General features: G+C 54.3%; 4 protein-coding genes across 4 annotated transcripts; 2 read left to right on the top strand and 2 right to left on the bottom strand.

Annotated features, from left to right (window-relative positions):
* Window positions 1-427: 427 nt before the first annotated feature.
* On the top strand, window positions 428-2,036 carry CDV56_107427 (cytochrome P450; the record flags this gene model as incomplete). Its single annotated transcript, XM_026761046.1, has 2 exons — window positions 428-697; window positions 765-2,036. The coding sequence occupies 2 exons, from the start codon at window positions 428-430 to the stop codon at window positions 2,034-2,036; spliced, it is 1,542 nt and encodes a 513-aa protein (XP_026615041.1).
* A 664-nt stretch (window positions 2,037-2,700) lies between these two features.
* On the top strand, window positions 2,701-3,483 carry CDV56_107364 (uncharacterized protein; the record flags this gene model as incomplete). Its single annotated transcript, XM_026760983.1, has 1 exon — window positions 2,701-3,483. One exon carries the CDS (start codon window positions 2,701-2,703, stop codon window positions 3,481-3,483), a length of 783 nt encoding a protein of 260 aa, XP_026615040.1.
* A 42-nt stretch (window positions 3,484-3,525) lies between these two features.
* On the bottom strand, window positions 3,526-6,289 carry pyr1 (nicotinic acid-CoA ligase pyr1; the record flags this gene model as incomplete). Its single annotated transcript, XM_026760846.1, has 5 exons — window positions 3,526-3,710; window positions 3,881-3,925; window positions 4,496-4,812; window positions 4,969-6,023; window positions 6,077-6,289. The coding sequence occupies 5 exons, from the start codon at window positions 6,287-6,289 to the stop codon at window positions 3,526-3,528; spliced, it is 1,815 nt and encodes a 604-aa protein (XP_026615039.1).
* A 243-nt stretch (window positions 6,290-6,532) lies between these two features.
* pyr2 (non-reducing polyketide synthase pyr2) lies at window positions 6,533-13,916 on the bottom strand (the record flags this gene model as incomplete). Its single annotated transcript, XM_026760466.1, has 2 exons — window positions 6,533-7,460; window positions 7,513-13,916. The coding sequence occupies 2 exons, from the start codon at window positions 13,914-13,916 to the stop codon at window positions 6,533-6,535; spliced, it is 7,332 nt and encodes a 2,443-aa protein (XP_026615038.1).
* Between the last annotated feature and the right edge of the window lie 321 nt (window positions 13,917-14,237).

Raw genomic sequence — 14,237 nt, 5'->3', positions numbered from 1 at the left:
GAGATAGTGCCCATCCGTGTCGAGCTTGGTGATTACATTGGAAGCTAAGATTCACCACAACATCTGCATAAGCCATTTGGACCCTCCCATCTCCAATTCAGTAAGCAAAGCGAGAGCGTCACTGTTCTAAATATTTCTGAATTTACAGTACAGTTGCATTGATGACGTGGTTAGGATTTAGTTGATTCACCGTGTGTCCGATTATCTGCACAGTTTTACGAGGATGGCTTGCTATTCCTGACAATAAGTTTGCTGCGCACTCACACCAAGTAGTTCTAGAGCATCTGTGGTCATCAGTCTCAATGCTGACAACAAATGCTTACACTATTATCTATGCATGGCAGAGTGTCTCATTGAGGCAAAAAGATCTACACAAAGAAAGTGTGCTTTGCTCGTTCAATCCACTGGTAAAATCTCATCGCCCAGAATGTCGCTTCAAACGGTATACCAAGCGCTATATCATGTCACCGTAGTCTATCTGCCATTCGTGGCAGCTGCTGTGATATTTGCCGTCGCCTATCATCTGAAGAAGCAGGCGGACATAGAACGACCTTTGAAAGGCTTCCCGCTCGTCGGTCTCGAGGAGGAAGGCCTAAGCCCGAAGGAAGCATGGATGAAGGACGGTCCTAGGGTTATGGCAAAGGGCCTGAAGGCGCATCAGGGTGCGTTTCAAGTCATGACTGGAACAGGTCCAAAGGTACGATACACCTTTGAGAGTAAAAGTAGGCAAGATATCTGGACGCTGACACGTTTCTTTCCCTTAGATTATGCTACCAAATCGCTTCACTGAGGAGTTCCGAAAGAATGAGGTGGCAAACTTGATCCAAACCCAGACTCGCGATAATTTTGCGGGCTGGCCTGGGTTTGACGGCATGACGTTTCTTAGCAACCATGAACGTGTCGTCGTCGACGCTATCCGCATCAACCTCACGCAGTCAATGGGAGCTGTGACAGACTCCTTGGTCGATGAAACGAGGCTGGCGACTCCTGAAATTTTCGGGGACGAGAAAGAGTGGCAGACCATCTCCATCAAGTCCCGGGCAGGCTACTACGTCTCCCGCCTTTCCTCGAGGGTCTTTCTTGGTCCTGAGCTCTGTCGCGATCCCAAATGGCTTGAGATAGCGCAGAGTCATACTGTCAATCTGTTTCAGGCGTCCATGGCAATGCGTCAGGGTTCCAGTCTCCGGCGGCTGCTAACATTTTGGTTCAACCCTCTCTATAAGCAGCTTCGTATCCAAGTCCGCGATGCAGGCAGAATAGTGCAGCCAGTGATCGAAAAAAGGAAAGCGGAAGTGCGGAAGGCGCTTGCAGCAGGCGGAAAGCCCGAGAAGATGACAGACTTGATCGGATGGATGGTAGCTCAAGCACGAGCAAGCGACATGGACTATGCGGCAGGTCAACTGGGCATGAGTGTTGTTGGCATTCACACAACGACCGAAGCTCTCTCGCAGGCTCTCGTCGATCTGTGCCAACATCAGGAACTCTTCAAGGCTCTGCGAGAGGAAATTGTGCGGGAAGTGAAAAGCGAGGGTTGGACGCGGACTACTCTGCATAGGATGAGGTTGATGGACAGCTTCCTCAAGGAGTCGCAACGCATGCATCCTGCTTCTGCAGCTTCAGTCAACCGCTACTTGTACGGCGATGTCACACTTTCGGACGGCACAGTGTTACCCAAGGGATCTCGCATCTGGATTGCAGGACGCTTTAGCGATCCAGATCTGTACCCGGAACCGGACAAGTTCGATGCTTATCGCTTTTTGAAGTTGAGGAATGAGGCCGGGAAATCCAACAATTGGCAGCACACCTCCATGACTCCCGAACATCTGGGATTCGGCTATGGAGATCACGGATGTCCAGGAAGGTTCTTGGCGAGCAATGAGCTGAAGATTGCACTTTGCTTCCTGCTGTTGAACTATGATTGGAAGTTGCCTGATGTCCAAGACAACCCAACATTCATTCATTTTGGGATTGGTAATCTACTTCATCCCATGTGTCGCTTGAGCTATCGTCGGAGAAATGCGGAAATCGCATTGTAATGTTGGTGTGATGGTATTGGACAGCGTGCATAACATTATATTGCGGGAGTAAAGATGAAGAAGAATCGCTTAAGAAGCGATTATTAGATGCGGATAAGCGACTATACCAAAGGGAACCGCCTAGATCAAGCATGTTGAGATCCGACTGGACACCCAGTAGCATGTCTCAGCCAAAGTGGGCTTTCCCTGGGCTATTGGCGGCGCTTGTTCCACCTTAGTGATTACTATTTGAGAGTGAAAATCAGATGATGTATGATGATCTCTACCTAGACTAGTATCTAATCAATGGCCAGGTATAGGAGATATGGAGAAGTCTCTTAGTTCTTGCCAGCCTATTATAAATAGGGTATTCTAAATTAACACAGCTTACCCTATAAAATAGTATAGAGTAACTCTAATAGGTTAAGAACTTTATTCTACTACTTTCTATAACTTTCTAGCTTACTTTCCCTGCCTTTTGATTAAGTATCTTAAACCTGCATTTCATAATCTCTCCTTCTATTACCACAGAATCAGATGTGACTGAAATCAGCTCTGTTCTCACTCCCCCTTGTTGAAGCCCCTTGAAAATTTATTGTCCCATCTGGCCCTCTCTGTGCCTTCATTGAAAATACATCTTTAAATATAGCACCATTCTCATTTCCACTGTGCCAACTTCTGCGAAATGGCCCGTATCCTGATAACAGGTTCTACGGATGGCTTTGGCCTTGAGGCTGCCCGTCAGCTGGTCCAGCGTAATCATACCGTCTATCTTCATGCGCGTAGCCAAGAGCGCGCAGAGGATGCCAAGGCAAAATGCCCTGGAGCTGCCGGCGTGCTGATTGCAGACTTGACAAGCGTAACTGAGACGCGCAAACTGGCTGAGGAAGCCAACGCGATTGGTACCTTTGATGCTGTCATTCTGAATGCCGGATTGCTTTACGGCCCCTTCCGCAAGACGCCAGAGACAGGCGTGCCAGCTATGGTCTTCGTCAATGTTATCGCACCCTATATCCTCTCTTGTCTCCTTCAACCACCCAAGCGTCTTATCTTTATCGCTTCCGTCCTACACCGAGAAGCCACCAACACGAACGCGAAGGATATTTTCTGGTTGGAGCGTGGGGGAAAGGAATTCCAGGATTTCCCGGCCTACTGCGATTCAAAGCTTCATGTTCTGCTTCTTGCGAATGCAGTGGCAAGGCGGTTCAAGAGCACTTCCGTCACGGCTGTGCATCCTGGATGGGTTCCTACCAAGATTGGAGGTCAGGGGGCTACCGACAAGCTGGAGGATGGTGTTGAGACATACGTCATGCTGGCCGAAGGTGATTACGATCAAAGTCTCACTGGTGTATATTTTGAACCCAAAAAGAAGATCGGTGAACCTTTGGAAGTGACAGCGGATGAAAATTTGCAGGAGGTCGTCGTCAAAGCTTGCGAGGATGTCACCGGTCTTAAGCTAGTAGCTTAAGTTTGGCATATCGGCAACCCATTCATAATTGGCGTGCATCTTCTAAACCACATATTCGTTGAGTTTCTCATCCGAGCCAGGGTAGTCAACCTTAGCGGAGCTGGAAAGCTTCTCGCTGAGCGCCTTGTAGTCGACATCGCGAGACCAAAGGTTCCGAGTGACAGGCAGGCTCTGACAGGCCGAGGCAACAGCCCACGCGGCCACGGCGTTGAAAAAGTGTGATTCAGCTGGATTTGAGTCCCTTTGCATCCTTTGGCCCCTGGCCTCTATCTATATTTTCAGTCCGCACTTAAGACCACTTTGGTCATCCTTCACATCTCTGAGATCTTTCATCAACCGTTGTTTCCATGGTGTATTATGGCTTGACTGTTTACTCAGCTCATATCAAAAGACGTACTCATGACCCTCATGGATTGCTCCAGAACAGTCTCCAGGCTGACCTCTAGTCAGTCACTGCAGCGGCATGATTCGACGTAGATGGTTTGGCCGGTAAACAGTCCCAGAAACCGTTACCAAGTCTGCGCATGAGCAATTTTTCTATTCCTCTGCGAAGCATACCTATGACCATGGGATTCGATAAAATTGCGAGTTACTGACCGCTCGAGAAATGTTCAGAGCTTGCCATTACCTATCAATCAAGCACAGTCCGTCGCGATAAATGCCAATCTGATGCTGCTCACCAAGCCCTCGAGCCCAGAGTCTGATAGTTGCTGAGTCCAAATGGGGTAATAGTTACAGGTGCCTAAATGTGCAGTGGCGGGCCTGACGTGTAATAGATAGATATATCTAAACTCATAAAATAAAGAGATACAGGATAAACCTCAGCGGTATGTTATGAATGGTTATAGATGCCTTTGTAGACCGAAATATTATGCCACCGTTGATCGAATTCGCTATGAGTATACAATGATGGAATGGCCTATACATCATGAACTTATACGCTCTTGGCTCTTGACTGCTAGTAAAAGTGCATACAGTCATGCCAGTAATCACTGCGCAGCAACAGACAGACCAAGAATGGAGGCGATCTTCTCCCGTTGGCGATCCAGCTGTGAGAGCTTCACTCGATGGGGCTTGCCGATCCCCGTCCGTGGGATCTCGTCCACAAAGACTACACCTCCATCCAGGGCTTTATAGCTGGCCAACTGGTTTTGAATCAGGTCTGCCAATTGATCCGCCGTCGACTCGGGAGATATGCCGGCGCGGACCACATACGCTCGGGGGACCTCGCTGCTGCCGTCTGGGAGCATGACCCCGATCACAGCTGCGTCCTTGACACTCGGGTCTTTCAGTAGAATCCCTTCAATCTCTGCGGGGGCGACAGAGTACCTAGAATCAAGCACAATATGTTAGTCTATCATCTACTGCATGGGATGTCCCATGGAGGGAGAAAGGGAAAAGTTAGAGAATTGGGTGACTTGCCCTCGCACTTTGATGAGATCCTTTGTCCGCCCGATGATATAGTAATTTCCGTCTCGTGCATACACCATGTCTCCCGTCCGGAACCATCCTTGCTCGTCTTTGCCATCGGCCCGCCCTCTATACCCTAAGAGGAGTCCCGGCCCGCGGACATACAACTCTCCAGGAGAATCTGCCATCCCGCCGACATCTTCGCCCGTGTCGGGATCGACAAAGCGCAGCTCGTATCCCGGCAACAGAGTACCCACGCTGCCGAATTGCGGCATCACCCCGTAACGATTCTGGAAGACCACTCCCACCTCAGTCATGCCCCAGAGATTTCCCGCTACAGCGTCCGGCGACAGGAGGCGCTGGAATCGCTGCAAGGAATAACCGTCGATGGGGGCTCCGGAGATACCAACGTAGCGCAGGGAGGACAAGCTCTCGGCTACCGGCAGGGAGGACTGGTTCAGAATGTGGACCATGGCGGGGACCATGTATGTCTCCGAGATGTGGTACTGGCGGACGGCGTCGAGGAAAGCGGAGATGTCGAAGCGCGGAAGGACATACAGGGGCTCGCCGTACCGGATGGGAAAGATGTTGGTCCAGAAGTCGCCAAAGGAATGGTACATGGGCAGTGCCATCAGGCGGACGACGGGGTACGGTACTTGATAGTGGACGCTCAGATGGTGGGAGATGATCGTGTGGTGGGTTCGAATTGCGGCTTTGGGGAGCCCGCTGGTGCCGCTGGTTAGGAACATGGCAGCCGGCGTCCTCTTGCTCTGTTCACTATCTTCGAAACGAAGCCAGTCTGACTCCCCGTGCCCGAGCAGATTCTCCAGGCGGATAGACGGGTCAGCTGTCTGGTTATTGAGTCCCTCCGTCTGCTCCGCCGGACCGTGCGCAAATTGGACTATGTTATCGATGGTGTGCTCATCCACCAGGAGGACTTGACCTGGGGAAATTCCCTGAAGGCTGCACACCTCCAGAGCCCTTGATAAGGCACCTGGAGCAGTGATCACCAGCCGAGGCTCGGCGAGACGAAGCAGATGAGTCAGTTCATGGGCGGGACTATCCACATCGCAGCCCATGTAGACCCCTCCGGCGCCGACAATGGCGAAGAAAAGAGCAGAGTGTATGACCTACGTTAATGTTAGGGGACATTTCATGGCCATGGGGGTTCCGTCGTGATTACAGTATTCTCCAGCTGCACTAGGACACAATCGCCTCGTTCCACAGCCCGAGCCTTGAGCCCAGCAATAAGTGATCGCACGAGCAGTCGGAATTGTATGGCATTGAATGCGCGCGAGGAATTCTGGGCGTCGAGATAGATGGGCTTGGATGGGTCAAACGTGGTAGGGCCACTAAAAGCAAAGCTGACTAGGTCCGTCTCGCCGTGTGGCTCCATATTGATAGTAGTTAATGTTCACCTCGTGTGCGATTTACCGATAAATATGCAGATATATTTCCTGCAGGAGGGCCTTTGCGCTTTTAAGTACGAGCTGAGATTCCCAGACCGCCAGATGCAGGCTAAACCCCCCTTGCATGATTTTGATCGACACTGCATGAGACATGTAACATGCAGTAGACTATTGAAAAAGGAGCCACACCATTTATTCGCACTATTCTACAGATCTACACTAAGCTAATACTATTTACATAGCCCGATGTTGTCATTGCAGAGCTTCGAAGCGGCTGAATACGCCAATTCGCCCACAGATGCACCGCTGAGAATCAACACAATCGGTATGTCGACGGTCAATTCTTTTGTAAACCACCGACGCAGCTCAACGGCGATAAGCGAGTCGACTCCGAGCTCCGGGATCAGCGTGTCGGGGGAGAGCGGTGCATCTACAGTTAGATTCAATCTGGCCCGGATCTTCTCCATAAGACGGCTCGCGATTGCTTCAGCCTTTTCCTCCCGGCTGGTCGCCGCGGCCACAAGATCTTTGGTCGACTGGGGCTCAAGCGACGGAGGCGTTTGATCCTGGCTCGCGGTGGCCGTGTGAGAGTAGAACGGCCACAGCTTTGGCACTGGACACGCCATGCGACCAGTCTCCAAGCTCTGATGTCGAAGGCCTGCGATGAACTCGGCGTTGCGAGTGGAACCTGGGCGCCCGCATAGGATCGCTTCGCCGAGTATTTCGTCAACATCCCGCTGGGATACAACCGCCGGACCCCACCAAGGACGCGGCCTGGCAGAGGGGCTGTCAATGCCGTGGATCTCTCCCAGATGTACCAGGCTCGCCGGCCTGCCCCGGGACCGACGGTGGCGGACCAGCGAGGCCATCCTCTCGGACATAGCCGCGGTCATTGCCTGGTCCGCGTGGCCCAGCGTTCCTGCAATCGATCCGATGAGCACCCAAAAGTCCAGGGATGGGCTCTCGTGGAGCTCGTCTAGTAGCTGAAGCCCCCTCAAAACCGGATGCAGCTGGCTCTGGAGTACTCCCGCGGTGAGCTGGGACAAGGAGCAGTCGGGCAGTGGCCCGGGCTCAATCAGCACTCCTCCTACTACCGGGGGAAACGGATGGGCGATTCTCTGATGCAAACTGCTGACGGAAACGCCGTCGATGGAGTTTCTGGCATCTATCAGCTTGTGTGCAAATGCAACTACCTGGGTGCGTCACCTACATTGTCGAAAGAGCGATGCGCGTTCCGCGTCTAGAAACTTCTTCCAACCACCACGCATCTGGCTCCGGATGGGAGCTAGCGAGTAGGATCCATTTCGCCCCGTGTGCTGCCAGCCAGAGACAAGCCATTCGGGCCAGTTCGCTGGCGAGTCCTACGAGTATGTAGGTTTTCTTCTCTGACAACTGTACCTGGGAACTGGCAGTTGGTATCTGGGCTAGCACCCGAGTTGAAGAGTCCCAATCTATAATCCCTTGGTGGCAATGAGTGGTGGGGTACTCAGAAACATTAGCCATCGGGACCGAATCCACAGAGGTTAATGAGAACGCCTCGCGGCCGGTGTACGCCACTAAGCAGGCGGTTATGAAGGCTTTGGCTACGAGCGATGAATCATGCCCGTTAGTCGGCCCTATGGATGCAGAGGCAAGGTAAAGATCGTCTATGTGAATCCGCGTCGCGTTCTCAGGCAAGCGCGATAGCATACGGTCGTATATGCCCTGTCCCCGGCGATTCAAGACAGCCACCGCCGATACATCTGAGGGAAGTACTTGAGACAATTGCCGCGCAGTGCTATGCTCGTGCAAGAACAGCATTGGTCTGTCCTTGTCCGGGTTGCTTGTGCTGGTACTGAAGACGACTTTAAGATTGCGCCGGGTCGGTATTTGGTGGAAGATGGACTGGAGGACCTGGTCAGCCTCGTGCACCACGAGCGTCCCGAATTGTGGGACTTGTTCGACCAGGTATCCCGCCAACAGAGCAGCCGCTGTGGCGTGGAGAAAAGAATGCTCTTGGGCTTCCGACACCGCGTCCGGCACTGACCACGCCCAGGATTCCGGGACAATGACCTGAGATGCAACATGGGACGACAGAGCGATCATTCTCTTGTTGCTGCTAACCTCCCGCCCTATGACCAGCCGCAGGAACATGGCCCCTGCTACCCGCACTGCAGCGAGAGTGGAATGTCGTACTCGCAGATGAACGGTCGATCCGTCGTCTGAGGTTACCGGCGGATGAGCCACCGAGAGAAGCCGGAACCCTTCACAAGTCCGGTCAGCGGCCGGGGGGAGAATCTGTACCACTCCCTGGCTGAGGTCCACACAGTCTGTCACCCTCTGCCGCCTGGCCAGATGGCGCAGCCCAGTAGAATGGTCGTGGTATTGACGAGGAATGCGGAACATAGAGCCGTCATATTCAATCTCGGGCTCAATGCTGCCCAATCCGCACGAATTAGGACTTTCCTGAGCTGCACTGGCTTGAATAAAGCGTTCAAGGGCGGTGGCCAGGACTTCCGCTGACACTCCAGCCGGATTTGTGATGTGTAGCAGCTGCAGCTGACAGGACGGTCTTTCAGAGGCCATGATGCTGCGAAGAAGACCTCTCGCCAGTCCATCGTTCGGCTGACCGGTCTTCTCACGTGTGACCCATAAAACCCGCTTGCTGGTCGTAATCAGTCTCCGCAGCCCGCTTAGGCTGGCATCAGTGACATCTCGATCATCGACGAGGCTCAGAACCGTCAGTTCCGACCGATCCGTGTCCTCCATCAGATCCAGGGATGGTGTTCGAAGAACCTGATCAAACTCGTCCTGCACCAATCCAGCTAGTTGCGACATGAGGCAGTCTGCCTTCTCGGCGTCCCCGCCCAGCAGCAACAGGTCTCCGCGACGCGACGGCTCCTTGTGATTGTCCGGTGCCCGGCAGAGGAGGAATGAGAAGCCCTGGAGGCTCGCAGTTTCTTGGGGCGTATCGAGCGACTCCACGCAGAAACCGTTTGTAGACAGTAGCTCAGCCCAGTGCTCCCTGGTGGTGACTTGTTCACCAGAGCAGTGCCCTTTCCCGGTCTCTATGCATCTCGCAGGAGGGCCGAATAGGAGATTCAAATGTGTGCTATCGGGGTTCGTTCGCACCAGTAGGACCAGGAATCCCCGGGGCTTGAGCAAGCGACGGATATGGGCCACTGCAACCTCTCGGGGGAATCCCGCAGCGGTAAAAAGCACCATACCGTAGGATTGCTCCCGGTGGCCCTGCTCGAGAGGATTCCGATCGATATCCAAAGTCTTGTGCTGCACCTCGCTAGGTCGCTCAAGGTCGTCCCCATCCATCCGTAGGCCCGAAGGAGTGAGCGCTGCATAAGTGAATGACCGGAAGCTCCGACCCATCTTCCCCAGTACAGAGTGAACAGAACCTCCCAGTGTGCCGATCTGAAGGATGTCCATCTGCGGAAAGCGGAAACACGTCTGACTGACCACAGAGACGAGATTGTTTACCAGGTGGGATACCTGCACGTCGTGCTTCAGATATTCATTTCCCTCGTCGACGCCTGGCCAGGCCTGTCTTTGCGGACCCGACTCACGCACGACGCGAGGCAGTCGTTGGCCCACCGCAGCAATCGCCCTGAGACCGGGGTCCTCTATTGAGGGGCCCACTCGAGCCTTGAAGGCCTCAATGCTCTGGTCCAACCGTTCGGATGAGCCTACAAGATGTAGTCCCTCGCGAGCATTCGCAATGCATTGGCTCATCCACGCAAGCAGACGAGTGCCACCACAATCCAATCCATCCCTCTCCGAGTCGGTCAGTCGATCACTGGCCCGCTGGATATACAGTAGGGCAAGCTCCTCTCGGAGAGACTGTAGCTGTAGAAGATCCGCTGGCAATGGGTGTGATGTCCCCTTCAGAGTGGGCTCAAGAGGCCCCCACTCGGTCTGGGAAAGGACCTGCGTATCATTCGGTGCATTCCCAGATGGCTGGGATACGAGGCAAACGCCTTCGAGCTGGACGACCTTTTGCCCATCCATCGTAAAAATGTCGATATCACCGCGGATATGATCCCCGTCGACATCAGTCAGATAGCTGACTACCGTCATTTCCTTTCCAGAGGCACACAAGGCAGGGTTGACCCAGATACTGTCGACAGTTTTTGACAGGAACGGTCCCGTCAGCAGCCCCTCGTTGGGCGCACCCAACGCGGCAATCATTGCTTGAATAGCGAGCTCTAAGATTGTGGGATGGAGAGTAATAGGCCCGTCAGGATCTCTCGAAGGAACGAGCACGGTTCCGGCGGCGAGATCCCGCCGTCGGTGGAGTCCTGCCAACCCAGCAAACGATCCAGTGCAGTGATAGTCCACGCGACGCAGGCTATCATAGAACTCGGTGGTGTCCACGGGTACTATCGCCGGAGCCAGCTGGCCTTGTGGGGGGAGGAGGGCACGGTCTGGATCCCCTGGATGCATGATCATCTTGGCTGATGCACACTCAACGAACTCTCCTGATACAGCAGCCTCGCAGCGGAAGAGGGCGGAAATGACTCCGTCACGCGAGAGAATACCATCCACAGTGACAAGCACTTCCGTGCCGATGGGATCGTTCTGGATGGGGAGCGGCGTGTGGACGGTTAAATCCTTAACACTCAGCAAGCGGAGTCCCTTAGTCTCTGCCATTATCATCCCCGCCTCCAGTGCCATCGATATATATCCAGTCTCAGGGAAGACAGGTCTCGATCCGACACGACGGTCTGCCAACCAGGGCAGCTCCTCTGGCCGCAGGTAGTTTCGCCAACGGAACTCTCCTGGTCCGGTCTCCGGACTGAGAGCACCGAGGAGGGCGTTCGGAGGTGTAACACAATGGCTATAGTTCAATGATATTCGTGACTGGGCCCAGTAGGTCTGGGAGTGATCGAAAGGGTAGAGTGGTAGCGATTCTACCGGCACATGTGACTGGCTTGGATCAAACAGGGAGACATAGTCTGCGAGACGGACGATATTGGGGCCGAGATGCGCCCAGGCCGATCCCAGGGCCATTGCCCAGCAATCAGGGCCGGACTTTCCTCTCTCAGCAAGGGCAAGATATGGGATTGTTGAGTGGGCCGAGTGCACATTGGACAAGGTTTGGAGGACGGGTCCTCTGAGGGTCGGATGTGGCCCGACCTCGACGATGACATCTGGTGGTCCGGCCTCTCGTACGGCGGCCTCCAAGGCCTGGGAGAACTGGACGGGACGTAGCATATTCTCGACCCAGTACTCTCCCGTCAGTTGGTTCTGATCATGCCCAGTCATGACCTCCCGGGGGTAGACGCTAGAGTACCAGCGAGCGGTAGACGGTGCCAGAGCGACGGGACAGGCTTGCATTGCCTGACGATATGGGTCCGCGCACGGCTTCATGTGAGGAGAGTGATATGCGGTGTCCACTCGAAGCATGCGCGGAGTCAGGCCCAGGCTCTTCAGCAGCCACTCCAACTCCCGCAGGCACTCTGCGTCACCGGACAAGGTGACACTGGACGGGGAGTTGGCGGCCGCAACGCTGATGCGTCCGGAATAGGGTTCTAGGGCGCAAACGGCCTGTGCCTGCTGCCACGTCAGATTGACGGCCATCATCCGACCCGTTGAATCCCGCGACTGGTCGATCGCTCTTCCCCGAAGGTATGCAATGCGGATGGCATCCGAGGCCTTCAGCACACCCGCAGCATAGGCTGCTACAATCTCCCCGGAGGAGTGGCCGACGACAAGGGTGAATTCAATCCCTACCGCACGAAGGATATTGACTTGCATGATTTGCAACGCTGTCCGTAGAGGGAGAGAGAGAAGACCCTCGTGTATACGCGAAGAGGATGCCGGTCGTGACAATTCCTCGAGAAGAGAGAATCCCGGGCGAAATTCCAGAGGGAGTTGATGCAGAGCTTCCTGCAGATCAGCCATCCATTGTCGAATCTGAGGACTTACCTCGACCAGGTCGAGCCCCATTTGCGGCCACTGGACTCCTTGGCCCGTAAAGATGCCCATGACGCGCCTGGGCCGACTGCTGGATCTGGAGACGATGGAGGAGGGTTTACCCGTGGCCCTTCGACTTAGTTCGGTGTCAATCTGGTCTTGTAATTCCTGTAGCGAGTGCGCTATCAGCGTCAGGCGGTGGCGATGAGTGGAACGTCGAGTCCACAAGGATACCGCCAGACCAAGAAGACTGACTGCTGCGTGTTCCCGCAGGAATCTCGCGTAGGATTCCAGGACGAATGTCAATGTTCGCTCCGAGGCAGCCGAGAAGACGAAGGGCAGGCTGGAGGGCAAGCCGCGGGACTGACTGAAGTCCCGGGGAGTGTAGCTTTCGAGGACAACGTGCACATTGGCGCCCCCAAAACCGAAGGAGTTCACCGAGGCTCGGCGGGGACACCCCTCTGGGACCGCAGGCCACGGAACACACTCCGTTGGGACACATAGCTGAGCGGCAAACGGTTCTATCTTTGGATTGACCTGCTTCATCAGGAGATTAGGGACGATCATCCCGTGTTGCAGCGACAGGGAAGCCTTGATCAATCCCGCCAGTCCAGCAGTGGCTTCTGTATGCCCAACAATCGTCTTGATCGATCCCACATACAGTCGATTAGGCGGATCGGGGACGCATTCAGGCCCAAAGAAGCTCGCGTGGATTGCAGCCGCTTCCTGGGGATCTCCGGCCTGGGTCCCTGTCCCATGAGCCTCGAAATACTGGCACCGATCCGCGGGCCGGTCTTGAGGAGATAGGCCCGCGCGTGCGTAGGTTGCGAGGATCAATGACTGCTGTGCCTTGGCATTAGGCATAGTAATCCCCATGGTTCGTCCGTCCGAATTCGCCCCGGAGGCTCGGATCACGCACTCAATGGGGTCCCCATCGATGATTGCGTCCCGCAGCCGTTTCAAAACCACCGATGCAACCCCTTCGCCGCGTGCGTAGCCGTCAGCCTTGCTGTCCCACATGCGACTCCGACCGGTAGGGGACAGCATCCGTGTTTTAGAGTCTGCGATATAGGCATTGGGTGACAGTATCAGGTTGCTCCCTACTGCCACTGCCAGGGAACAGTCGTCATTCTGCAAAGCTTCGACTCCGAGATGGACAGCTAGTAGACTCGACGAACATCCGGTATCAACTGTCATGGAGGGACCACGCCAGTCAAAGTAGTAGGAGATGCGATTGGCCATGATTGACGGCGAGTTGCCCGTGACCATGTACGCTGGGAGGGCCTGGGGATCCATGGCCTGGATTTGACTGTAGTCATTGCGAAGGGCACCACAGAATACCCCGGTCATTGAGCCCTGCAGCGCATCCATCCGTAACCCCGCGGCGTCCAGCGATTCGTACACTGTCTCGAGGAGTAATCGCTGTTGCGGATCCATCGCCGCCGCTTCCGTCGGCGAGATATTGAAGAAGGCTGCGTCGAAGGCTCGGATATCCTCGTCCAAAAAATATGATTCCTGGACGTTTGTCGTGCCATGATGGTCTCCGTCTGGATGATAAAAAGCGTCGATATTGAATCGGTTGGCTGGTATCTTGCGCGCGATCTCCCGGGGATTTCGGAGAAGTTCCCATAGTTTAGCAGGGGAAGAAGCGCCCCCGGGGAAGCGGCATCCTGTGCCAATAATCGCAACAGGCTCTGTTGCTTTCATTGTGAGTTTGTGTTGAGGGGGGGATAGGTAAGATCTGAGGTCCAGAGTAGATAATTAACAGGTGAGTATGCAGATATGTAGAAAGCAGTGTTGCCTCGGCTGCTGCCACCATCCCGTCAACATTGCAACTATCGAACGAATGACAAAAGCCATCCTATCGACCAATTTTTGGGCATGGACAGGTCAGAAACAGTGTTTCCTACTTGGGAAGCATTTTCCCCACTCCGTACATCAGCCACAGACTAGCCAGACGCGGGTTCAAGGAGCGGTGAGGAAGTATGACGCCGACGGAGATCCCGGGGCTGACATGCATATGCAGAC

The sequence above is a fragment of the Aspergillus thermomutatus genome, assembly GCF_002237265.1.
Source record: "Aspergillus thermomutatus strain HMR AF 39 chromosome Unknown NODE_77, whole genome shotgun sequence".
Taxonomy (NCBI): Eukaryota; Fungi; Ascomycota; class Eurotiomycetes; order Eurotiales; family Aspergillaceae; genus Aspergillus; species Aspergillus thermomutatus.
Note: the sequence above shows the minus strand (reverse complement) of the source record. Positions and strands in the feature narration are given on the sequence as shown.